Source organism: Mus caroli, unplaced genomic scaffold, assembly GCF_978045245.1.
Source record: "Mus caroli unplaced genomic scaffold, Mus_caroli_1 scaffold_12, whole genome shotgun sequence".
Classification (NCBI taxonomy): domain Eukaryota; kingdom Metazoa; phylum Chordata; class Mammalia; order Rodentia; family Muridae; genus Mus; species Mus caroli.
In genome coordinates this window covers 71,261,566-71,288,555 of record NW_028227267.1, presented here as the reverse complement: position 1 = coordinate 71,288,555, position 26,990 = coordinate 71,261,566, and the positions used below count along the sequence as shown (strand labels likewise).

The following is a 26,990-nucleotide window of genomic DNA, read 5'->3' as shown; positions in this document are numbered from 1 at the left end:
TTAAGGCTGGATGACATGTGAAATAATGCATGCATGTGTTCACTAAAGATCCTTGTGTCACTTTCTTTTTACAGAGAGGACTACAGGAGATAAAGTCCCAATAAACAATAATACTCAGCATCTTGTTTTGTTTTGTTTTGTTTTTTAAAAATCTACATTCTGTAGTATTCATACGGATGCAATGTCTAGGTATGCTACGTTTTCACATCATCCACTCCTTGGCAGCTTGCCTCGGAAACGCCCGTGTAATCTAAAATTATCAAACGAGCTCAGCTTCCTTTTGGCTCACAGAAAAACTAGAATTGTAAGAAGTTGCAACAGGCTAGCACTGACCACATTCCCAATCCACAAATCAGCGGGACATAATAACGGCAGAAGACCACGGTGTATCTAATCTACGTGACCACGTAAATGAACCAAGGAGAATGGGTACCAGTCTTAGAGCTTCCTTTAGGACAGTTTGCAAGAGGTTCTAAATTTAAAGAAAAATCTTGTTTATAAACGGCAAGATGTGAATAATTATTCTGTTCTGGCCAATCTCCTTGATTTTTATCTGGGTTCTGGTTTTATAGCATGTCCCCTGCGGCTTGAGGACAAACATTAGTTTTTTTTTTTTTCTTTCTTTCTTTCTGAAGTGTTCCTTTTTTTATTAGATATTTTCTTTATTTGCATTTCAAATGTTATCCCCTTTCCTGGTTTCCCCTCCGAAAATCCCCTATCTCCTTCCCCTTCCCCCTGCTCACCAACCCCGCCCCCACTCCTGCTTCCTGGCCCTGGCATTGCCCTATACTGGGGCATAGAACCTTCACAGAACCAGGGGCCTCTCCTCCCATTGATGACCAACTAGGCCATTCTCTTCTACATATGCAACTAGAGTCATGAGTCCCACCATGTGTTTTCTTTGGTTGGTGGTTTAGTTTCAGGGAGCTCTGGGGGTACTGGTTGGTTCATATTGTTGTTCCTCCTATGGGGCTGCAAACCCCTTCTGCTCCTTCAGCTCCTTTCTTTAGCTCCTTCATTGGGGACCCTGTGCTCAGTCCAACGGATGGCTGTGAGCATTCATTTCTCTATTTGTTAGGCACTGGCATTGCCTCTCAGGAGACAACTATATCAGGCTCCTGTCAACAAGCTCTTGTGTCTGGGTTTGGTGGTTGTATATGGGATTGAGGATGTGAAGAAAGAGGAACACGCCTCCATTGCTGGTGGGATTACAAGCTGGTACAACCACTCTGGAAATCGGTTTGGCAGTTCCTCAGAAAATTGGACATAGTACTACCGGAGAACCCAGCAATACTACTCCTGGGCATATACCCAGAGGATGCTCCAACATGTAATAAGGACACATGCTCCACTATGTCATAGCAGCCTTATTTATAATAGCCAGAAGCTGGAAAGAACCCAGATGTCTCTCAACAGAGGAATGGATATAGAAAATATGGTGCATTTACCCAATGGAGTGATTAAAAACAATGAATTTATGAAATACTTAGACAAATGGATGGATCTGGAGGATATCATCCTGAGTGAGGTAACCCAATCACAAAAGAACACACAGGGTATGCACTCACTGATAAGTGAATATTAGCCCAGAAGCTCGGAATACCCAAGATACAATTTGTAAAACACAAGAAAATCAAGAAGAAGGAAGACCAAAGTGTGGATACTTCGATCCTTCTTAGAAAATACCCATGGAAGGAGTTACAGAGACAAAGTGTGAAGCGGAGACTGAAGGAAAGGCCATCCAGAGACTGCCGCCCCTGGGGATCCATCCCATCTCCAACCACCAGACGTCAGTTCTCAGACACGATTTCTCTCTCCTGAGCCACATGCAGTTCTTCTCCTTGGATAATTGTTCGATGTCCAATTCTGTATCTCAAGGATTAAGAGGGTGGTTTAGTCTCTGCTTTTCGATATGTTTTGTATTTGGGTGTGCATGTGTATAAACACAGGCTTTTAAAAGGATTTTGAGAATATTTTTAACCACTACTTCATTCTTCAAGGTCTGTCTCTTAGCCAGACTTGTTTAATAAACAACATTCTTTTCAGTATCATTTTAAAAGCCTGCTTTAAAGCTTACCAAAAAAAGAGCATTTTAGAGTTTACAAATAACGGTAATGTGTTACATTATAATTATATGTTTGGGACAAGTATTTGTTTCTATCTTTTTAGTTTTAAAGAAAAGAGTTTAGGCAGCAAGCTTGCTAAATGATTAACAATGTTACCACAAAGTTAAGCTGAAGGCTCAAAAGAAGTAAAGTAAAAAATGTCAAACTTTATCCTGCTTACCAAAGTATAACCTAATGAGAAATGAATGGTTAACAAACAAACAAACAAACAAACAAAAACCAAACAAGTTCTGAGTGCCTGGGTAATGACTTAACTTTTTAATAAATAATTTAAATTGTTTAAAAAAGCAATACTATCCATGTGTTTTGCCTGTGTTTATAACCGTGATGAATTTAAAGATACAATATACATGCTTTATGTGTTTAGTATATTCATACTTTATGAATTTAGTAGAATTGTTTTTTGAATTCTACAGTAACAATCATAATGATGACTATGATTGTAAAAAGCACCAAGCTACAGGAGGACGTAAGTTAGAGGTGTGAGGTACACTTTTGGTAAGAAGGACCTCAAGGGAGAAATCATGACTCTGGATGAGAGAGGAGTTTGGATGGCAGGGCAAAGATTGCCCCCCAGTGCAGAGGGATAGGAATAAAGCTGGGAGATGAAGTATGTTGTAGAGATATTGTGGAAATAAAACTTAAAGAAAGTGCCCTTAGACACAACTAACTATAAAGTTATTACATTTTATGGTCAAAATTCATCATCCCAAGATAGGATTCTCAGCTTACAACAGTGTTTGCTTATGTGTTGATCTGTTCTCAGCAATGTCCATTAAAATGGCTTAGAAAAATAAGAAGTTTATCTTATCCTCTTCCTAAATAGATGTTTAAAACGTGTGGTTACATTTTTTTTTCATGTTTTTCCATGGAGCAAAGCCTTTTCTTGATAACCTCAGGAAAATTTTTGTTTAGAAAATTATTCCTATTTGGGACATTCCTCCTAAATTGTGTAGTGATGGTGAAATTCTTTTTTAATAAAAATATATTTAAATATGTTTATAAGCTCTAGGCTATTAGACAAGCAAATACTGATGATAATTTGTCAAAACTGGTTAAAGTTTTGGCTTTCTTCTATAGTTTATCCTTTTTGAAAAAGTATACATTAGAAATGTTTGAAGACCTAAAAAATGCCATCTCTATTAACAAAAACATACACTATTATAAGGGACTTTTAACTATCATAACTGTAAATTCAAAATTTTAGAGTCATTATCAAAAGATAAAGAAAACCAGATGATTTCATCAAGTAAAAGAAAACAATCATACCACATCAAAGATTCTAGGCTGACTGGAGGAAAAAGACCACATCCAGATACTTCTAACCTGCTCTTGGACTGCAGAGGGTAAGTGACCTGCCATCAACCACTCCAGCTTCATCTGGGGACACATGAAGGCTTCAGAAGTGCTGGCTGGCTGGTAATCATCTGCAGCTCCACTGATGAGCGAGTTCCACAAATAACTGGCCTTTTCTCTTTATGTATTTTTATGTTTCTTAAATCCTTTTATAATTTGATATTTTAGGCTTTGCTTATGATATTTAATATTTTAGTTGGTACATCCCTAAATGATAAAATAACAATATTCTTGGTTTTAATGAAGTTATAAATGAAGATGTTTTTATTTCATTAATTATGCTTTTAATTATGATTGTTACCCAGAACCTTTACCTTACTCAAAACTAGTCTGCATGCTTAAAAGATTCAAGTATTTTCACTGTCTTTATGAAAAAAAAAAACCCTTTTCTCATTATTTAATTTGGATTAATAAATCTAGCTTTTAAATTGACAAAATACTTATTTTAAATCTTCTGAATAAAACTCCATTTTGAATTATCTATATTTTAAATCCAAACTCTTACAGCCAAAACAAACATTTCACATATATATGTATATATGTGTGTGTGTGTGTATACACATATAGAAACATATATGTTTTTATTAATGCTAAAAACAGTGTCAAGTGCCCTATAGCATGCCTATGTTTAACAAAGTAGTGTGAACTCCACTTTTATAGCTAGACATGACCAAAAATTCGTGTTTAACCTTCTTATCCAAAGTATAGTAAAGACATCAATCTCTAATAACAAGAATATTCATGATGTTTATATCTTAAGGCCTGATGTTTTTTTTGATTAACATTTAAAGTATCTTAAGTTATGATTTAAAAATGAATTAAATAATAGTTGTATTCTGCTAATAAAAAGGAAATAGATAATATTATACTTCTTAGGGTTTTTATTGCTATTGATACCAAAATCAACTTGGGAAGCAAGGAATTTATTCCAGCTTACAACTCTCAGATCACAGTCCATCACTGAGAGCAGTCAAGGCAGGAACTCACACTGGGTAGTAACCTGCAGGTAAGAACTAATCCACAGGCCATGGAGGAGTGATGCTTAATGACTTGTTCCTCATGGCTTCCTCAACCAGATTTCTTATACCATCCAAAACCACTAGCTCAGGGTTGGCACAGCCACGGTGATCTGGGCCCTCCCATATAAACCATCAATCAAGAAAATGTTAAACACTTAAAGAACTGTTCAACATCCTTAGCCATCAGGGAACTGCAAATCAAAACCACTTTGAGATTCCATCTCACATCTGTCAGAATGGCTAAGATCAGTAACACAAGTGACAGCTCATGGAACACTCATCCATTGCTGGTGGGAGTGCAAACTTGCACAGCCACTATGAACATCAGAACGATAGCTCCTCAGAAAATTGGTCTATCCCAAGACACAGCTATACCACTTTTTAGCGTATAACCAAAAGACACTTTATCCTACCACAAGACACTTGCTCAAACATGTGCATTGCTGCTCTATCCCTAATAGCTAGAAACTGAAAACAACCTAGATGTCCCTCAACTGAAGAATGGATAAAGAAAAAAATACTACATTTACACAATAAATGGCTGAAGCAGGAATCTCAGGGCCAACCCAGATCTACCCTGGGTCCTGTGTGTATATAGTGTAGCTTTCCGTTTAGTATTTGTTATGGGACTCCTGAGTGTGAAGGAGTGGGTCTTCTCTTGTGCCTGCTCTTGGGGCTCCTTTTCTTTTCTTTTGTTGATCTGCCTTGACCAATTTTGATATGAGGTGTTTTATTTTAGCTTTTTTATTTTGTTATGTTTTGTTGTTTCCTCTTAAGAGCCTGTTCGTTTCTAATGAGTGACAGAAACCGAGTGGACCCGGAAGGGAGGGAGGTGGGGAGCAGAGCGAGGAGCAGAGGGAGGGGAAACTGTAATCATGATATGCCGTATGAGAAAAGGATCTACTTTTAATAAAGAGGGGTGTCCTATAGACTTGCCTACAGGTCAGTATGGTGGGGATATTTTCTCAACTGAAGTTCCTCCTTCAAAAATGACTCTAGTTTGTGTCTAGTGGACATAAAACTAGGCAGGATGCTATATGCCACATATGAATGTTATGCCAGATACAGAAGACAAACAGAAAAAAAAATCAAATCTGGATAATGATGGCTAAGATATTTGATACAAACTAGAAGTTTCTTCTTACTGGCTTTACCAACTATCCCACTCTCCTGAAGGCTTCTGCCCCGCCTACAGCTCAGACTCATGTACACCAGATCCTAGGAATGAGACTCTCTAGCTATGTCAAATAACACTTGTGCCTGTCCCCACATGTGTAAAATATGACACTTGCCTAACAGGGGGAGATGAAGGAGAAATCTGCAAGGAAGGAGCTATGTCTGCAAAGGCCAAGGGACCGATTAGGACTGCGGTGACTCGGAGAGGTTGGTATGTTGCAGGTCCAGACGGTAAGTGTAGTTTCTCTCCAGCTGTCTTCAGACCCTCACAAAGCCATTCCTTGACAACATCCCATGACTGACAGATAAAACTGGACCTAACACTGTGGGTAGCAGATAAAAACCCTTTTGGAATGTATTAACTTATCAAATTCTAGTTTCCAAACATCAAAGGGCCAAGAATTCTATCAGATAGCATCTGGGGCAGATAACAGATTTCTTCTTGGCTGTAATCTACCTCTGATGTTTCCACCAAAGGTATTTGAAAAATGTTTTGATTTGTGGCTTTCTTTGTTCTGTTTCTGTAAAGCTTTATGACACCTTTTCCGCATTGGAATACAGGCTGGGGAAACGTAATGTTCCTATAGACTGTGGTTACTCATCTTGATTACAGAGTAAACTCTCTCTTGTCCCTTTGAAATAGGAGCTGGGATTTTGCATCAACACAGGTCACGAAGCCTCCCTGTTTGCCAGTTCAGTAATGTTCAAGCTCCTTCCTTCCTTCCTTTCTTTCTTTCTTTCTTTCTTTCTTTCTTTCTTTCTTTCTTTCTTTCTTTCTTCTTCTTCTTCTTTTTTTTTTTTTTTGAGACAGGGTTTCTCTGTATAGCCCTGGCTGTCCTGGAACTCACTCTGTAGAACAGGCTGGCCTCGAACTCAGAAATCCGCCTGCCTCTGCCTCCCAAGTGCTGGGATTAAAGGCGTGCGCCACCACTGCCCAGCCCTTTCACATTTTCATTTCCAGCTTCTCCACCCAGACTCTGTCTCGCCCAGCAAATCTGGGTTCTTGGTGAGTATCCTTTGAGATTCATAGAGATTCACTTTGTGGCCAAGTACTCAGCCAGCTTGGTAAATATTTCATATTTGTTGAAGAGGGTGCACAGCCACTATTTAGTGGACATCAGTATAAACGCATGCCTCTTAAAGCGAGTCCATTAGCTGCTATTAAAAATTCCATCGCCCCAGTAATTCCTTGTTCCCTTCATCTTTGTTTTCTGAGACATGTTTAACAGCAACAACAAAAATGGCCTCTTATAGAGGTGGACTTAGCAATTATTTCCTTGTAATATTGTCAGGTTTTGCTAGGTATATTTAGGAGCCATGTTGATAGTCTCATTTAGACACCCCATCCCTTAGAGTCTACTCTGTCCAGAGTTACACAGTTTGCCCAGCTATGAGGGCAGCTTCCTTTGCAGCTATCTGAGCAATGCTGAGAATCCTCTTATTCCTGTTTCAGAATAAGGGCTTCAATTGTGAGACCCTCGGCTTTAGGCAGGTGTTTCTCTTTGAGTTCTCTGCCCGAGGCAGTCCACAGAGCTCACCCCTACTCTCTATGGAAATAAGACAAGCCTAGTACCATCTCCTGAAAGTCCACATCTCAGCCAGGCACCCCTGAGGACTGCCATGACCTTACCTCCAGTTCATGTCTCATTTTCATGTGATTTAGCAACCAGGCCAGCTGTATGTAATAATAGTCTTGGTGAATGTGGCACTTCCTTTTGAATGGCTGAGAAAGGGAAATTGACCTCTACTGAATATTTTCATTCTTTTCTTTTGTTAGATTTTTTTTTTTTTTAGTTTGCATGCACATGCACACTCATGGTGTGTGGTGTGTGTGTGTGTGTGTGTGTGTGTGTGTGTGTGTGTATGTGTGTGATGCATATGTGGGTAGTTGTATATGCTGCTACCCATGCATGAGAAGAGAATGGGAAGGGATTGACTTCAGCTGTATTCCTCTGTCAATCTTGATCTTAGTTTTTGAGATAGGATGTCTCACTGAACCTGGGCCTTACTGATTCAGTTAGGTTAGTTGGCCAGCAAGGCCCCAGGATCTGCTTGTCTCTGCCCTCTAAGCAATGGAGTCATGGATGCACACCCCAGCACTCCCACAAGCTACATGCTCCTCCCTTCTGGTACAGCCAGCCCTTCATCTCCCAAGTCATCTCTTCAGCCCCTAATGAGCACTTTCAATGCTCCAGCCTCTGTAGCAATGCATTCTGGGTTCCATCGGACTTATTTTTCACAGGTCATATAGAGCGTATTCCATTACGTCACAGCTTTATAAATGCAAAAGGTAAGCCTTACAGAGCAGAATAACTTAACCAAGTCATGTAATTAGTAGACAGTGGTGTCAGCTATTTAAACTTCAGGACCCACGCATCTCCTCCTAAATCACACGGGAGACAAGAGTTAAGTAAGAAAACTGGGTATTTTAGTTATTTATAATGTGTAACATCTCTGACAATCACTGGAGGGGGAGAATATAATACACACTACAATGTAAAAACAGGCAAGGCACCAAGATAAGCTATTTACAAAAAAACCAAAAACCAAAAAACAACAACAACCAAACCCCCCCCCCCCCACATTCAGTAATGAACATAGGAAGACATGGCTAAGCCTGTTACCAATCAAATACCATGATAACTAAAATACGGTGCTGCTGCCAGTCTCTCCTAAGCTCCTTGTCACACAGTAAACACAGTGTTTAATAAGCACTGAGAGAAGTGTGCATGTGAGACTCGAGGTGTTGACGCCGGGTGTGAGACGGGCCGCACACTAAGGTCTCTCGGAGTGGAAGAAGAGAGCAGGTTCTCAGACTTCTCACATTCTCCCTATTCAAGGCTTCAGCAAGCTTCTTATCAGCCATGAACACTGTCAGTGTGCACTCAGGAAAGGCTGCTTGCTGACCAGAGTGTGCTGGGGCTGGTGCCAAGTATATAATATCTATCACGCAGCAGTGTTCTCATGGTGTGGGAGAGAAAATGTATCCTCTGGTTCCATCCCATCTTGGTTCTCCAAAGGCTCTAATAAGTGAATTCAGCACTGAGAAGCACTAACAGATGTGTGTGCTTATAAAAAAGAGCCTACTGCTGCCGGGTGGAGGGGCATTGCACCCTGAATCCTCTCGGAGTAGAAGATGGGCACACGTTTTCAGGCCTCTGACATTCTCTATCATATCAGAGGAATGAAAACTAAAATTTTGGTTAATTCCTAGCATCAGTTAGAGCAGCAGTTCTCAACCTGTAGGTCACGAACCTTTGGAGGTCGAATGACCCTTTCACAGGAGGCCCCCAAGACCAGTGGAAAACACAGATATTTACATTACAATCTGTAACAGAAGCAAAATTACAGTTATGAAGTGTCAACAAAAATAATGTTATGGTTGGGCGTCATCACGGCATGAGGAACTGTATTAAAGGGTCAGAGCATTGGGAAAGTTGAAAACTCACTACCACTCACACCTAGTAGGAGCTTCAACTGAGATTTGGGGGTAACACAACTATGGAATACTTTATTTTAAAAAGCTTTAAAATACTTATATTACTTGGGAAAATCCTATATTTTTAGAAGAATTATAGGTTATAGAATTTTAGCAGTATATTAAAAATGAAAATATATATGTACATATACTTGAATATCAAGTGCCTTTTTATGCTAGTTTTTTGTAATGCCACTCAGTATAAATATATATGTGTATTTATGTGTATGTATGTATATATTACTTGAAAGTATCAACAGCTATTTCTGTATGAAAGGATTATATAAGATTTTGCTTGTTTTGAATCTGCATAGCTTGATTTTGCTCCAATAATTATGTGTAACTCTCATATTCCCCAGTTCAGCATCTTATAAATAATATCTGGCCAGACTGAGAATCAAGACGCTAAGCCTACAAAACCACAGCTTGTATTGAAAACATAAGGTCATTCCTACTTTCTGCTCCACAGGATGTCTGAGAACAAGCTCAAGAGAAAAACTTGAATTGACAAAAATGACGATCTTGTTACATCATACAAAGTGATATGTTTATATATAAGCACATACATGTATGTGTGCATGTATATACGTATACCTATATCTCTCCTGCAATGCTTCATACCAAACATTGGCAGTCGAGACGTAGAAGAAAAGGAAGAGAAGAATGAAGAGGAGAAGAAGAAAAGAAGGAGAAGGAGAGGTGACTTACTTTTTACACTTTCAAGGTAGTTTTCCCAACAAACAAAATTAATTGGCAATTAAAATTAAGGAAGTTGGAGAAGGCGGGGTGAGGAGGACCTGATTAAAATCTACAAAATAAAAACCTGGCTTTGCCACTAAATCACATGAATGATTCCACCCACCAAAGCTTGATTAAATATTATTTAAATCAAAAAATCACCCAGTATAGTCCTTGAATGTTGAATAGAGATAACAGCATTTGTATTCCAACACCAGGATATGTGAAAAATCCAACAAATTCAACCATTATTCATCTACACCACGAGCAAGTGATTGAGAATTGCTTGGGTAGAAATTTCTGATAGAATCATAGACCACGAATAGAGAAAAGCTCTTACAGGCAAGGAAACGGGGTCAGTGAGGTGAAGCAACTGCAGCTGTTTGCCTCTAGACGGACAAAGCATGACAGTTCCTACTTCCTCTCCCACACCTTTCTGCAGAGACCGAAGGGAGCTGTGCTACGGATGACTCGGTAAGATTTCTCATGGAAACGTCAGGTGTGTACGTGTGAGAAACGCACCCTCTGTTCAAAGTGAACCACAAATCCACTACCTTCTCCCTGTTTCAGAAGGCGAAATCTGGAACCTGTATCTGGCGAAGTCGATATGACCTCCCCAGAGAGAACCAGTTTCCCTCGCTTCCTCCTGTCCTCAGCAAAACCCCTTCCCTCCTACTTTAGAGACATAACCGAGATACCTGGAATCAGCCCGTCTGTTGATCTTTGCACATTTGTTTCTGCGGGGTGGAGGTCACTTGAGAGAAGTCTATTATTCTGGCCTCCTGTCTACTTCCTCTGGAGCCCTTTCCCTTCAAGTTTCCTTATTCCTTTAGCCACAGCCTATGGACAGCTTGTTTACAAATCCCAGCCTCCGCCATAGGAAGCTCTTGAAGCTTTCAAAGCCCCATCAGGCTAATGTCTCTGTGCATTACATAAGACACCTCTCCCAGAGAACTCTTTCCCCTTTGGAAATAGACATAAATAAGGGAAACACATGTTCTGAGACGTGCCAAGTGCTTAGGAATGGCTTTAAGATCACAATAGCTCACAGTACAAGATTACTAAAACCGGTCCTTCTTGTCCCTAACTAAATAATTTCTACTAAGCCAAGCTGGACATTAACCCCCTCGTTCTACTTTCTGCTGCTTCAGGATATAGCTCTCGGCCTTTTCCAAATACCAGGGTCATCAGTGTCCCTGTTTGTGCTATTTTATAATTTATACATTTGTAGTCTTCACTGAAGACATCAAGCGCCCCATAAGTATGCACCACAAACACCCCAACTGAGAAAGTAGGGAGGGTTTTCTTCTCCCCAGTAACACCTTTGTAAAGTGATACACCCCATTACAAATCCTCAGGAAGTGATCTCTTTAATGCGTTGAATCCAGGTATGGACTTGGAGCTGAATAAAAAGAGATCATTCCGCCTTTGCTCACCTGTGGTACCTTATAGCTATTCTATTATGGTCTGATTCTTGGGGTGGGTTGAAAGAGTTCGTGTGTGTAGAGTTCTGGAACGTGAGGGAGGTACCCCCTCAACAATGGCTAGCCAAGGTTTCCACAACATCAGTGTAAAGTTGGGGCACAGACTAGGTCTCAAGGCACAAGTGATGCCATTTGGTGGGCTGTAAGCAAATTCCTACTGCTTTAGAATCCGCTCTTGAAAGCAAGTCTGTGCAGATCCTAGCGTGTGAACGGTAGGAAAGTAAAGCCACTTTGAAGAACAACCCCCCCCCCCCAGCTCTTTTCCTCAGGCTCCGGGATGCCTCTTCTGTTGCTGAGAATTACCACAGCTGGGATCACTGCCAGAGTAATGGAAGGAGCCTTCTTGTATCAACAAGGAAGGCTGCCACATGAGGTAGACTGAGAAGCAGTGTCCTAGAACATTCATTAATGTCAGTCCTGATTAAAAAAGTTCTGATCTGAGTACATTACAGAAGTGGAAAGGCAACAGAACTGTGGCATCAATGTCAAGTGCGTGGCCACAAGAGAGAGGATACTGCTGCAGTTGTCCAACTGAGGCAAAAGACCCAAAGGTCCTCCACACAGAATACCACTGCCATTGCATGTCCAGGCAACCTCTGCTCAACTAAACCTAAGTGGCCATTATGACCCCCTTACACAATCTGTAGTCTTTAACACATTTACAAGGGAAGCATATGTTCAATTCAGACAGTAAGAATAAAGCAGAATGGGAGATTTGAGAAGCACACAGTCTTTTGGGCCGTTGAAGAGGAAGAGCTGCTATTGACACTCTACTAAAATTATTACAAAGCACTTCCAAATGCCAGAGGTTACAGGCTCAGCGGAAGTGATGATGTTCATACACCTTGCAAGCATACGGATGCTTCCATTATCAAAAGTTCCCCAGCTTTGCAGGTAAGGAAACTTCAGGGGCTTAGAGATGCTGGACAATGAGCCTGAAAACCAAGCCAACAAGTGGCATCAGGAGGATGAGAACCCAAGAGAGCAGAGTTACGTGACAAAGCCTTTAATTAAATATGATGTTTATACTAGAATTCTCAAGGACCCTGCACAACAGGGCCTTCCATGTAGACCTGGTTCACACATAAGAGCAAAGCATGTCATGAATCAGACATGTCATAGTTAAGAGCACACAGGACAGTGACCTTTGTCAACATAACCATCAAGACCTGGGTAAAACATTAAGGCCTAGATGTAATGTTTAGGTCTATATAAAATGTTGAGGCCTATAAGGAAACGTTCTAATGTTGGCGCCCAACCTCACAAACCACTCAAACACTGATCTCAACCAGATCGGGAGAGTTGATTGAGCATATACTCCAGGACTGATCCATCAGGGCCTTAGTCCAGATTTGGGAACTGAACCTTAACCCTTAGTTAAGATCCCACAGGGGTTTTAAGCCCCAAATCCACAAACATCTGTGCCAAGTTATTCCACCAATCAGCATTTAGGGATGGGAGATTGCGTTAGGAACATGTCTTTGTTGTACATTGTCCAAAACATTTTTGCTTCTATTGGTTAGGGTATTCAACTGTGGCAGGGGATTTGGGTAGCCTTCATGTCTTAACTTGTCTACACCAGGATGGGACTTGTGTTGTTTAACCATCATCTCTTAACTTGTCCTTACCTAGGTCCTAACAAGAACATCAAGAAAAGAAGTATTATTTAAATTTCTGGTGTAAATATTTCTGATATCATCTAGTGGTACAATATATAGCCCACAATGAAAAATGATCACTGCAGCTAAGAAAGTCAAATTCCCCCTGAGTGTTGGGAAAGAACCTGTAAGCCACACTACTCTGTCCAAACAACATAATATAAAACTGGAGAAAGAAAGGAATATTGGTTCAAGTAAGTAGATAAAGTTCTGGGAGTAATTTAAGCCTTCATTTATGTAGTCGAAATGATAAAGCCTCAAAGTAATATTTAATTACTAAGGTTGAGGCTTAATACCTAGCAAAGTGATCTACGCAGAACAGGCTCTCTGATGTATCATTCCAGAGCAAATGGCTGAATTCATAGACATAACGTTAAGGGCACGTAGGCATTGTTCTTTCATACACTTGAACAGTTTTTTAAACTCCGCCATGTAGAGCCCATGACATTTCCTGGTTGGCAGTGTTTTCCTTTTGATTTGAATCCCAGGATCTCTAATTCAAACAAAGGGAAGGAAGTACCATCCATCTTGAGAGAGAAAAGGAAACAAAGGCCCCCAAATAGTGTAGAGCGGAAGGAAAGCTCAGGTTTCTGCGCAGAGACACAGGGATAAGAAGAGCAATCTCTAGCAACTGCTTCTACCAAAAGGTTTTATTCCCATCCGAGAAATTACAAACCTGTTCTCTGCTAAAGCGTGAGAACACTAGACATAAATATATGTCTTTAAAGCCACACAGTGGTGACTGGCGGAGAATAAAGACACTCTCAGTGTGCACAGCTAATATCAACAGTTGTAAACTCAGGCCAAGAAAAAAGATGCTTTTTCTCAAAATCATCTCAGTGCCCTGAGGACTCAATAGAGAATCAATATGCACTCAAAGATAACTATTCATTCTTTATAGGATCCTCTAAAAGTAACCCAAGGAAAAGAATACAAATATCTCCAGTTATTTTCACACAGTAAGATGCTAGCTTAGACCTAGACTGGTCAAAGCATTTAGCAAACTTCTGTCCTGTTTGTAAGGAAAACCAATCAAACAAAACAAAGGTCTATGCAAAACAATGAAGATGCCAGCACACATTTTACAGCATCTGACAGTGGCATCCTTTCACCAAAGGCAAATCTGAGGTCCTCCGAGCCTGCTCCATCCTTAGGACAATCAATAGCATTATCTGTCGGGTGCTCACATCTCTGTTTTTGCATGAGGCCTTTATCTTATTTTAGCAACAACAACAACAACAAAACTGATGCAGGATGCCTATAACCTTGATGCTCATTGTGAACTTAGCCACTTTTGCACAAGCCGCTAACAGAACGAAAGCAGTGCAGTTCATTCTGGCTCACAGTGCTTCTGCCAAATGGCAGATTCCAGGGGACACGTAAAGTGGCACCGAACTGTACACCAGGTGAAATAGAACCTCAAAGCCAAAGTCGGAACACCCTCCCTTCCAAGAGATAAACAGGATGAAGGAAGATGAGGAGGAGGAGGAGGAAGGAAGGAAGGAAGGAAGGAAGGAAGGAAGGAAGGAAGGAAGGAAGGAAGGAAGGAAGGGAAGAAGGGAAGAAGGAGAAGGTGAGGTACTTTCAAAAATAACAAATTAAATACAAGAAGTGCTAAAGTAATCAGAACTGAGTGAAATGTAGGCTTTCACAATTTTATCCCATGCTTCCGTCATTCCCATGGAAAATGTGTAAGGTATGGTAGAATAGCTGACATGGGCGTAGAAGACTAATCAAACCAGGGATTTAATTTTCATTAGTATTTCATTTCCCTAAATGGTTGGAGCTATAGTTACAGCAATAGTTACAGAAAACAAAATATTGACAACTGCAGAGGTTACATATTAAACTGCCCTGGGTCTGGCATGGTAGTTGCCAAAAGAAACCTGCAAAGAATGACAAAGCATTTTTTTTTAATTAACAAATGCACTTGCCTTGATTTTTGACTATGCAAAGCTAAGCATACATTTGAAACACATCTGTCATTGAAACAGAATTCCAGTAGGTCTCAGCTTTTAAGAATAGACTGGCCCACACACCTTTATCCTTAAGAATAGAAACAGTTCTGCTGTTTACAAAATAATGAACAATATATGTTACTTGAGACAAACGTGACCACCAGATTTGCCTTTCTGTCTGCTTCCTGTCTTTCAGGGAAACTAAGCAATGTAAAACAAACACAGAGGAAAGTGGAATAAAATCCCTGGTTTGGAAAGGGTACCCAGTAAACAACAAAGTAATCTACATAACAAAACCTCCAACCAACACACCACAGGACAATTGTACAGCATTACCCAGATTCGTCTTTAATTAATATTTTCCCATTGGTTCAAAATATATGCTTGCTCTTAGGAGAAAAAGGAAGACGTGGTTAGTAAACGAATCTAGAAGTCTCTGATTTCCCAAGGTGCTATTGAAATTCCCACACCCTTACTTAAGAAGAGAAACACTTAAGGGAGGTGACTGGAAGGAAGTGCCCCTTACTTGAATTCTCAGTTGGATTTCCCCCGTCTCTGTAATAGGTTCTTTCCAGTTTTCGTTCTCAAATCTCCAGAGAAGCAAGCACATACAGGCAAACAAGCACGGTATGTCTACCACTGAACATGGAGACAGCACCAACACCGGTAATCACAGCCAACCACCGTGACAGTGAGACCTGGGTGTCCTTTTAAAGAGCTTTGGAACCACTGAGTTCCACTTCCACCAAGAACTTTAAAAACAGAAAGAAAAACCAGGTTGCACCCAAGAGACAAGAAGGAAAACAGAATGTGCGATTTGGAGACAAGGGTTTTACTGCAAAATGGGTAACGGTGGCCAGCCGCCCAAAAGTGTAGCCGTATTAGAAAATGCCAACCCAGTCTCCAGACACCCGTGTCAAGTCATGGAGAAAAGTAAATAATAGTGGCCACTGTTTTAAGAGTAAGAATAGTAATAACGATTGTCACCACAGCCTTCCGTACACGTGGAGCCACTCCTCCCAGCTCCACCACTTCAGCCTCCGGGCATCATGCGCAGCCCGCAGTAGAATTAGGGACCACTGGCCTAAGGTGGCGAAATCAGTGGGTGGATCGAGTGGGCGGGGCAGGTAGGCGGGGCATTGAGCCCCGCCCCTGGTTCCCGACGTGCCAACCCTCGTGCGCCTGCGCTTCTCACCGGCTAGCGGGGTTGCGGGGAGGGGGTGGGGTGTTGGGGGGCGGAGACTGGTTGGTGGTCCACACTATGAGCGTAACACTCGGCTGTAGCAGGGCTTGGGGTTGCTGCTAATGGAGCTGCGTCCAGTACAAACGTGGAATTAGACCTAACTGGAGACCTCGCTAGACAGTCATTGGCAGCCAGGACTCAGGGATAAAGGAGATGGACGTGGGAAATCTGGTCTGTGTGCTTGAAGGCAGGGTCCGTAGGAGCTGGTCACTTGGGGACTGGGGGGTGGTGATGGGGCCTCCCCACCAACTAGAAAAGGAAACTTGTGGCGGGCGGGCACGCGCTACCAGCCGACAAATCAGGAACGAGCACTGGCCTGCAGTTACCTTTCGCGGGTAAACCGCTCTTCTGCACCGCACCAGGGTTCCCTGCCGGGCATTCCGCGGAGCAGCACTGTGCCAGGCACTTTTGAGGTTGCCCTGAAAACAAAGACTTATTTTGGGCGGTGGGGGGTGGGGAGGGAGGACAGCTGTGTCCTTATTTCCCTATTCTCTGAGATTCCCCACCATCCTGGAACATCTCATTGTATTAAATAGCCTGTCTTATTTTGGAATTGCATAATTATGGACAAATTAAGAGTTAAAACAAGCCATCGCCATACAAGAAAACCGTTTGTGTATGGTTAGATACTGTGGGATTTCAGAGGCCTTTACCTCCTTTTTTTTTTTTTTTTTTTTTTTTTAATTCCAAAATCCCTTCTAACTCTATACTGATAATATTTGGGAGGTAGTGAATGAAATGCCATGCCTATATTGCGGGGAGAGAGGTCACCATTTACTGACTGAAAATAGCGTTGTCTGGTTGAATTTCATACTCACACGGGAAATGTTAGCAAGGTCTAGATTAATAATAGAATATGTTTTTAATCTATATTAATTATTAATCTAAATTTTTAAAAGAAGCCACCCCTCCCTGTGTAGCTCAGACTGACCCTCCTGTCTCAGGCTTTCAAGTGTTGGGCTTACAAGTGTATTCCCCAACTTCTAATTTTAAGCAAATTGGAAGGCAGGGGGATTTGGCTCAGTGATATGGCCTTGCATGAGACCAGAGTTTCAATATCCAGTACAGAAAGAAAACGTTAAACTTTTTGAGTGCCTCTCTGTCTTTCTTAAGCCCCATGCTTAAGCCTGTATTAAAAATATGTCATTTTAAAAGTACTTCAAAAATAAATTTTAAATGATTTTTTTTTACTCCTTTTTTTTTCTCTCCTTACAAAGCTAACCTGCTTAAACTCAGTATCGTAGCAACACAGAATGGTTTCCGTAAGGATATTTTCTAAGTGATAACCACTTCTTTTCAGTAACGATTCGTTCTCAGGAAGTTCAGTTCTCACTTAACCAGCAGCTATGAAAAAGAGCATTTATCACTCACTCAAAACCCAACAGCATCCACTACTTCTGCGAAGACCCTTACCTCCAAAGCTCCCTAAAGTACCTTTATTAAAAAAGAAAGTCCGTATAGTACATACAGGTATGTACAGATATGTGTATTAACCTTGGTGTGTGTGTGTGTTTTTTTTTTTATAGAAATCCCTTGCTTTACTCAATTTACAATCTCAGTAAAGACAGTTACTGATAGCCATACGGAAAAATGTTTATCATAAGGTGACAATAACCAAGAATCAGTTCTATAGGTGTGCTCATTGATTGATCCTCATTCGTGGACTTGTCAAATATGAGTTTACTTACTGCTAAAATCCCCAAATCAATAGTTCTTCTGTTCACGGGAATGTGTGTTTAAATAAGCGAAAATACAAGTTCCACAACACACACGTACCCAGTTCAGTATCCTGTTTCAGCTTCTGTAATACAAACACGGGTCCCTTTCCTGGTCTACTTAATTCCATGGTTCTTTGAGTTTTTTGTGCCCCCTCTTTTTTTATCTGTTGGTTTATGATATCCATAAGTGTATTGTTGAAGCTCAGTCTAAACAAAAGAAAGCTGTAATGTGCTTAGCAGAGAACATCATGTCAGCTGAACTTCCTTGATGTATGCAGTGTGCTTGGCTGTGAGGTCTATAGTAACAAACCAATGATATATTTTATATGTTAAGAAAGTATATTTCAGCCGGGCGTGGTGGCGCACGCCTTTAATCCCAGCACTCAGGAGGCAAAGGCAGGCGGATTTCTGAGTTCGAGGCCAGCCTGGTCTACAAAGTGAGTTCCAGGACAGCCAGGGCTATACAGAGAAACCCTGTCTTGAAAAAACCAAAAAAGAAAAAAAAAAAAAAAAGAAAGTATATTTCATCATATCTATTCAAACAGTATGTCCTTAAGTGCAGGCCATAGAACAAGATTATATGTGGATTGGTTGATGAAAATGTTGAGAACAGAGTCTTAAAGGAATCTGACCTTATAATTTTCCCTAGTTCAGTGTAGGGTACTTGAACTTTTGCTAAGTCTAAACAAATAATGAAGATTGACTGTGTTTATTAAGCATGATGTAGGAACTGGTGATGAAACAGTCAACAAAACCAGGCCTTGCTCATCATCTCCCATTAGTTTCTGTCAGGTGGGATAGGAGCCAGAGAGATGGTTCAGGTTAAGCACTGGAAGCTCTTCTTAGAGGACCAGGGTTTGATTCCCAGCAGCTACTTGGTGCCTCACAGTTCCAGAGGATCCAGTGTTCTTTTCTGGTCTCTGCAGGCACTAGGCAATCATGTCACGTAGGCAAAAACACTCATACACATTTTTAAAAAGTTTTTAAAGATGAGCCACTTTTATAATATTAAAGTTATCCTTTCATCTATGCCTATCAAAGATGTAAAAAAGCGATCTATCCATTACCTCCGAGTTCCGCAAAACCGTTGTTGTGCCATTTCTACGTCATCCTTCCTGTGTTTCTGTGATGTCCCGTGTTTCTATATTTGCAAGCTGTTCTGTAAGTAGCACCCACGGCCCTGCAGATTGACAGCTCCTTACCAGGTTCTGTCTTGGAGTTTCACTATTTGTCTTTGGTTTCACTCCATAGCCCAGTGCAGAATTTCTCGACGTTGGCACTACAAAGGTTATTTGCCTTTGCCGTCTTGGAGAGTCTATGACCTTGACTAACATCAACCCCGAGTACTTTGTTCATAGTGGGTATCTGCGATATTTGCTCAATGAATGAAAAAATATAAGTGGCTTAAGTCTAATTTATAAAACAAACATTAAAACACAGAACCAGAACCTTCACATAGCCAAAAATTGGAACGTACTGTTCATCATACAGAATTTAATGACCTTGTTCCTGCTTTACATCACCTTTCCATTGGTTACTAATAATGAGCTTCACACAAAATGAAGACAGGAAGCAACAGGAGAAAGCAGCATTGGATATACTTGGATACATATGTGTGCACACAATGGAACAGACCGGTGTAGTTAGCAGCTATGAGAAGCTGTAGGAGCAAGGCTTGAACCAAACCTTGACTTAAAGTGGGATACAAAAAAAGGAGACTGTGTGCTTTCTGCATGCAGAGGATAGTACTGGAAACATATGAATAGAAATACCTTGGGGGAAAAAAAAGCTAAGGTCAAGGTGAAATGATTGGGTTAAGAATGCTGGTACACTTTGCTTAGGTGATAAGGTGACGCCAGCTCCCCCTTCAGTACACACTCCTTGGAGTCCTCCATACAGGGCTCTCTGCCAAGTCCCCCTCAATTGGCTTGAAATGGGAAACTTCGTGTCCCTCTCCAGTCACCAAAGGGAGAAGGGAGAGTCTGGAAACAGGGTTAATGTGGTGGCCATGGCACGATCCACAGTCCCTCTCTCTCAGCCCAGCTCTGGCCTCATCCATACAGAGGGAGTTGAGATGCTGGGTTGAGGATTTGTGTACCTTCCCGTTGAAGTTCCACCATACTGAATCCATTCCCTCCTCGCTGGAATGGAATGTTCACACCATTTATTGCAGTTAAGACAACAGGAAGATGATGCCTGACATTCTGTCCCATAGGTAAGGAGAGGCACATCTGATGGACTGAGGTATCCAATAATGCAGGCTCCATAAATTTCTGGACCTAAGTGAGGAAAGAGTTCTTAGCAGAGAAATAAACACGCAGTATCTTTTAGTCAGTATCAGCATGGCCCTATGTCTGAAAGGGTGCTTTTATGTTTTCATTTGGCATGAAAAAGAAACGTTGCGCTTTGCTAAATAATAATAATAATAATAAAATTCACATGGGGAAAGCTGATGATGAACGAGTCATTTCATCAAAAGTCCCTCTCACCATCTCTATTGCCAGAGTTTTAGTGACAACTGTCCCAAATCTCTTCTTTGTGTCTTGGACTTTTCCCCACGGTTTTTGTTCTTCCAAGAGTTGCTCCATCCTTTGTAAGTCGGTTAGCTTCTCAATTGTTTGCTCAAAGTGTATTCCTATCAGTTTGACAGAAGTCCCCACAGCTAAGCAGATCTGTTCTTAGAAGGTGAGTGAGAAATGAAAAACAAAAAGCCAGCCTTTAGCAGCTTTGTTTGGAGAGCTTAATAAATATATGCTGATCTCGCCCTCTAACCCTTTATCCTGTTTAGTTAAGGCTAGAGAACCGAAGGAGGAGACCTGTGGAACGTTCGATCCCGATGAAAGTGCTTTAGTGAAAGTCGATAAAAATGTTTCTCAATCACAAAGACCTACCAGCACTCAAACCATCAGTCTTGACTATGACCACAAGGCAGTCGAAAGAGTGGTTAACATTTTTCCACAACAACACCGTGTTCGCCGTTTTCACTGGAAGATCCCAAAGAGTGCCACTGGTTCCATGTTCATTCCAAGATGTCTGTCGGCGTCTTCCAGAGTTTTTAAGAATACGCTATCCCAAATGAAAAAAAGAGCCAAGAAGTCCTCGAAAAAGGAAGGCAAAGAAGACGGGTATCTCACTAAAAAGACATTTAACACTTTAGTTCTTTCCAAGGAGTTTCCCAAACCTTCACCCACTTCTTACTCTAGATTTATCACTTCTAAGTTTAAGCCACTAGGTACCCAGTTTCACCCTGCACCAAAGATTTCAGGCTATATTCAAGATCTCCCTCTTCTCAGAGATGTAAAGAGAACAACACTCAGCCCTGTATCTAGCGTTTCAACTGTAATACCAGAACCACAGTGGTCTGAACGGACACACCCTAAAACAGTCCCAAGTAAAGTGATATTGAACACTGGTTCACTCCCACCAGCCCGTTCTCTGCCAACACCTGTTTTGCCAAGAAAACCTCCAAGACAGGCTATGATAGGTAAGTAAAATTGAAACATGGTCTTCAGGAGTGGTGCCATTAAGAACAGAGGAGAGGGAAAAAATACAAGGAGGTGGAGAGTTTTCAAGGTAGAAAAAAAAAAAAAAGAACATTTAAGTTAACACTTCGTACCTCAGCCCGGGAATAGCAACAGTCACCCTGACCTTATAGAGCTGTGGAGGATAGCCTGGCTACTGTATCTAGATAATATTGATGAAAGTTGATCAGAAAGTTCACAAAAACCTAGAAGGAAATCAGTAAGAAGGCGCCTGGTAGTGCTTTACATAGGACCTAAAGTATTCAAGTGAGGATAAACAGCTATTTAGGGGGTGGCCTACAGGACTCCTAAAGGGGACAGGAAGTGCAGCCCAGTCCACTAATAATAATAATAATACTTATAATGAAATCACCCTCAAAGGTATCTAAAAGTTGTTCTCTTTTCTTTTTTTCAATCTAGAAAATGCTGCTGCTGCCGCCGCTGCTGCTGCTGCTACCACCACCGCTGCAGTGAGTGGAAAAACAGAAGCCCACAAACCACCTGAAAGTAAGTGCTAGGTTTATACCATTCTTGGAGAAATTATAAGATTATTCTCTCTCACTCCAATTGTTTGTTATTTGGTTTGTGTGAGTGTTAGGGCACACATCTCCCCAGTTCCTTAAGCCATTTATTCAGCAGTTTTCTTACACACTGACAATGGGCCAGATGTTGTACTGATGTTGAAAATATAAAATTGATGTGTTCTTAATGTAGACAGGGACAATAGACAGGCACTTTTAAGTGGCAACTCTCCCCTACATGTGAGGCCCTGTTCTAAGAGCCTGGACCTTAGCCATATGACAGAAACAAATGAGAACCATCTTTAGGGAAAGTTGACATCGTTCTACTGCCAAAGATGGTAGCAGACAGGAGACAGGGAGATTGAAAGTTTAAGGCCAGCCTGGGCTACATAGTGAGGTCCATACACTGGCTGAAAAGTGAGATCAATTTTAGATCTCACATTTATGCCTATCTGCAATCTGATGGACATAGCACTCGGTGAATAATTGATTATTACCAAGCCTACGCAAGCAAAGTGACTGAAAAGTAGCAGAAACAGTGTTAGAGTTATCTGACAGATTTTTAATAAAGAGTTCTGACCCTGTCCCAGTATCGAGTAACTAATGATGGACTAACATTCTTACCAAAATCAACAGTCAAATCTACAAAAATGCACATAAAGCAACCTCCGAAGGCATTGGAAGTAACCAGTGCAGGTGTGACTCAGATGGCCCCAGGCCCCAGTCCTAGAGAAGCTTATGGGGCAGCAGGACGGTGAGCAGGGAGCAAGCTGCCATCATTGTGTCTTAACTCCCCCCTCCTGAGTCCTTGCTGCCTCCTTCCTCCCATGGCCAGAGTTCACTACTTGGCACCGTACACGTTTCTAAACGTTGTGATTACATTTTACTGCAATAGATGTGTAGTGAGCCCAGTCTGTTTTAGAAACTGAAAACTGAACCCTTTTCTTGTGGTCCTTTGGGGGGGGGGCTTCATTTATCCTTCCTGAAGCAATTATAGGCCCTGTAAAATGTGTGTCTGGAAGAGCTGAGCACGAGGGTAGATACCTTTAATTGCGGTACTTGGGAGACAGAGACAAGCAGATCTCTGTGGGTTCAAAACCAATCTGGTATACATGGCCTCAAAAATGATCTTTCTACAAGTAATACAGCCAATAAGTAGTTGCAGGCTTAAAATGTATTTCATAGAATTTCAAAAATATTTTCTAATTGCAGTTTGGTATATTCTTGCACAGATCTTGTCTGATGCAAGCTAATATGCACAGGGGACACGATAAAGTTCATTTAAGTGTCTCTGCTTGGCTAACTGCTAGGAGCTTTTTTTATTTTCTTTCCTTCTCTGTATGGAATCTATCCACTGAGGGAAGAATCCACCTGTATGGGGCTTTGGAGTGGTAGATCAGGGGGATCGTAGGAAGGAAGTGGAGATGTTCCTGGGGAAGTGACATCAAAGCTATGCGGTTCACTATGCCCGTTTGTTGTTGTTGTTGTTGTTTTGTTTTGTTTTTGTCAACCATAAAGTTGCTTACTTAATTTATAGAGGAGAATTTTAAAATTATCTTTACATGTGGCTTCCAAAGGCAGAGATATAGTCTGAGTTTCGTAGGTAGAATCTATCAGTGAGCATACAGTTTTATTTTGTGAAGACAGTTTTGTAACCAGCAAGACAGCCAGGATGGCACAGAGACCAATCCAGTCTTGGTGAGTGCAGGATCTAGGGAGTTGATTCCAGACTACCTAGAGTGCCAATCCCTTTGGTAATTCATTCTTGTGAGAGCATCCATGCCACTTAGCCATGGAAGTCATATAATACCCTATGGTTTGATGTTTTGAATATTTATTTATTTATTTACATTTTTTTTTAGCTGTTCAGAGAACCACCAGAACAGTAGACCCAGATGCCCATGTCTTACGGGGGGAAGGCTTTAAGGCTATTGGAGCAACACGCTCTGAAACGGTACTGGCGCTGACCACCCTGGCCATAATAAATTGCCAAATATATGGAAGAAATGCACTTAATCTTAAGGTATGTTAGACCTTCTTAATAGTCATGCCCATTGGTATTATCTGTTGTGTCCGGCCAGCAGATCACAGCCTGGGTTCTAGCCTGGAAAGGCATTTTGGAAACCTGGAAGAGAAGAGGGGCTAGGCGGCGAGAGAAAGAAATGCAGCTAAGACAGGCATTCTGATCAAAGCTAAATTTTACTTGTTCAGACACTCAGTTATAAAGGAAGGGGGAGGGGACCCGATTTCCCGCCAAACAATCTCGGGATCAAGTAACAGGGTGGGCACATGTGTGAAGCCGCATGGTCCAGCAGTAGGCGTGGCAGAAAGAATGAGCAGGAAACTCCACCCCTGAATGAGCAGGAAACTCCACCCCTGAGCCAGCAGGTTCCAGGCTGGGGGTGGGGAGGCTACAATTATCAGTTATTTTTACCTTTTCAGTTTCTCAATCTAGGTTAGTTTTCATTACATTGAAGGAGCTTTTCCTATTACCGCAGACACTTCCCAGGAATACATGCAAAGCATACCTCCAAACTTAACTTATCCAAGTTTGTCTTCAGTTCACCAATAAAGTTTAAAAGGTTGCTGCGATCCAGAGAAGTCATCCTGTTTTTATTTTATTTTTTTCCTCATTTATTCTGGGAAGCAGGATTGAAATTGTTCATGTTTCTAAATTACCAGAAGCTTTGGACCTTGTGTCAAGTCCAGTGTGAGGCTGGTCTGCACTGGACGCTTGGATGGCCCAGCAGACGAATCACAGTAGTACTGGTTGTCATTTATTAAACACCTACTATGTTCCAAGCCTCAGCTCCTCCTACACTGTACAGTCTGCAGTGTAGGCAACTGATAATTCATTTTGCAGATGCAAACATAGATGTTGCAGGAAAACAACTTGCACGAGATCTCACAGTAAGCACGCACAGTTGAATTTGTACTCAGCACTACTTCCCTGGCTTGTTTGCTTGTTTGAGGCACTGTCTCCTGAGCTGGCAGTACAGCTTAGGATGACTTTGGGTCCTCACGCCTCCAACTGCGGAGTGCTGGAGTCGTACATATGTTCCACCATGCGCCGCTTACGTGGTGCTAGGAATGGAATCCAGGGTCCCATGCTTGCTGGGCAATCACTCTACCCAAACACGCTACATCCCCAGGTTTCAGAACTCTTTTAGCTTCAAAAAATCTATACATTTGTTTTGTTTTTGTGTTTAAAAGAAAGAGAAGGGAAGAAGAGAAGAGAGGGAGAGAGAATATTAATGAGTCCTAAGGTGTCACCTCTTAGGCAGAGTGCAGTTTGTACTTTTTTCATGTTAGCAAATGAATCAATTTTATCAGCTCAGCAGTCACATCCCCGCTCAGAGAAAACCCTGGTTGACTGTGCAGTGCCTTCTGCAGCCTGGGCCGGACATTTCATCAGTAAAGCGCCCGGTTTCAGGATGCTCGTCAAGTTCTTCCTACTCTCAGCTGAAGAGCGGGTCTTGAGCAAGCGTGGCGCTATGTATAAAAAGGCAGAAGTGGTAAATGATAGAGTAAGTTAGCAACAAATAGAACAACGGCATATGTGCGTCAGCCCCCAGCCCCCTACCGAGAACTTGGCTTTCCCTTATGTGGCTTTTTCTTTTTCCTCCAGTGGGAAATAGTTTTGAGGACTTCAGGGATGCCAACACGTTAATAGTTTAGGATTGTCATGTGTTCTTCTGGAATTCCAGTGTTTGGGATGGTGGCTTTTAGAATTATGATCATCACTGACAAAGGTCTTAGAGATAATAAACTCAGCAAAGTAAATCACAAGATCAACATACAGAATCATAGGCTGTGTTTCTGTGCACTAGAAAAAGAAACTAGGGAAGGCGTCCCCTAAACAAATTAGCCTTAGAAAAATAAAAACATGGTCATCAGCTCTTAAAATAAAAATAATGCAGGCTGAGAAGATGGCTTGCTGGATAAAGCAATTGCCATCAATTCTAAGAACCTTTGCCTATCACACTTGTCCTGTGGAACACATGCCTTTACTCACATCCTCACACACATATCCATCACACACACATGCAAAGAACAAGACGAATTAAAACTACACAGAGTTGTAATTTTTCTCTTAACAGACCAGAAAGGTTTTAGACAGTACACCCTGTTGGTGAGGCTGTAGTATTATTATTAGAAAATTAAACATTGTACAACCGAGAGAATTTACTGTTAATAATTAATATCTTATTTTTTGTCATTCCTACAGGGATTCTTTCTATCAAACTGTCCAGACTTAACACCTGTGGCTTTTCAATTGATATACCTTAATTTATCATTTAATGACTTAAACCAATTTCCTATAGAAGTAAGTCTACTTTTTTATATTGCTAAATTTTACTATTGTAAATAAATAGTAAACATTTATTTACATATTAAGATATTGTAAATATCTTAAGATATCCTGAAGATATTATGAAACATATACATGTTGAACTGCATCTAAACAAGCCTTACTTATTAGAAGTAAAAAGAGGATAGCACATTTATTTATTTATTTATTTATTTGGAAATTCAGTGACATTAGCCCCAAATGCAGCAGCATTATACTAAGATCTCAAAGATGTCCTCATGGTTGTATAATGTATAAAAATATAATTCATTCTTCTGACTTTTAGTAAACTTTAACACTAACTTACCCATATGCAAATCAGAAGTTAAAAAAAAAAAAAAACCAAGTTAGCCTGGGAGGACTTCGGTAACACAGTTTTGTTTGCACGAAGCAGAATGCTTAGCAGCTGTGGCTGCCCAAATAAGACCCACACATGATTAAGGCAGTCCACATTCTGGTATGGGTGGGGGAGGGACACATAAGTTCCCACTCCTATCTGAGGTGCTATGGGCAGTTGATGACTCCCGGGGGAGGAGCAAAGGCAAGTAAGTGTGTTTTCTGTAAGTGCATGGACCCTGAGGTCTCCCCACTCTAGTGGATGACCTCCTAACCATGACCATATGGGAAGTGCAATTCAGAGTAA

The 26,990-nt window shown here is 41.2% G+C and overlaps 2 protein-coding genes across 13 annotated transcripts in view; one reads left to right on the top strand and one right to left on the bottom strand.

Moving 5' to 3' along the window:
• The window catches only part of Lcp1 (lymphocyte cytosolic protein 1), a 99,934-nt gene extending 83,839 nt beyond the window's left edge, over window positions 1-16,095 (bottom strand). For 4 of the 10 annotated variants that reach the window (XM_021181587.3, XM_021181586.3, XM_085828775.1 and 1 more), the window contains exon 1: window positions 15,520-16,085. The gene's annotated coding sequence lies outside the window, so the exon portion shown is untranslated. Of the gene's footprint in view, window positions 1-10,591; window positions 11,571-15,519 lie in introns of those variants that run through there. The other 6 variants (XM_021181588.3, XM_085828774.1, XM_085828778.1 and 3 more) reach the window with 6 other exon arrangements.
• Window positions 16,096-16,215: 120 nt separating this feature from the next.
• Window positions 16,216-26,990, top strand: part of Lrrc63 (leucine rich repeat containing 63) — a 44,454-nt gene continuing 33,679 nt past the window's right edge. The window contains exons 1-6 of one of the 3 annotated variants that reach the window (XM_021181984.2): window positions 16,216-16,407; window positions 17,537-17,706; window positions 20,743-21,438; window positions 21,896-21,982; window positions 23,859-24,019; window positions 26,225-26,323. In XM_021181984.2, the coding sequence (XP_021037643.1) occupies window positions 17,583-17,706; window positions 20,743-21,438; window positions 21,896-21,982; window positions 23,859-24,019; window positions 26,225-26,323 (1,167 nt within the window). In that variant the 5' untranslated portion in view covers window positions 16,216-16,407; window positions 17,537-17,582. Of the gene's footprint in view, window positions 16,429-16,458; window positions 16,650-17,536; window positions 17,707-20,742; window positions 21,439-21,895; window positions 21,983-23,858; window positions 24,020-26,224; window positions 26,324-26,990 lie in introns of those variants that run through there. The other 2 variants (XM_021181985.2, XM_021181986.2) reach the window with 2 other exon arrangements.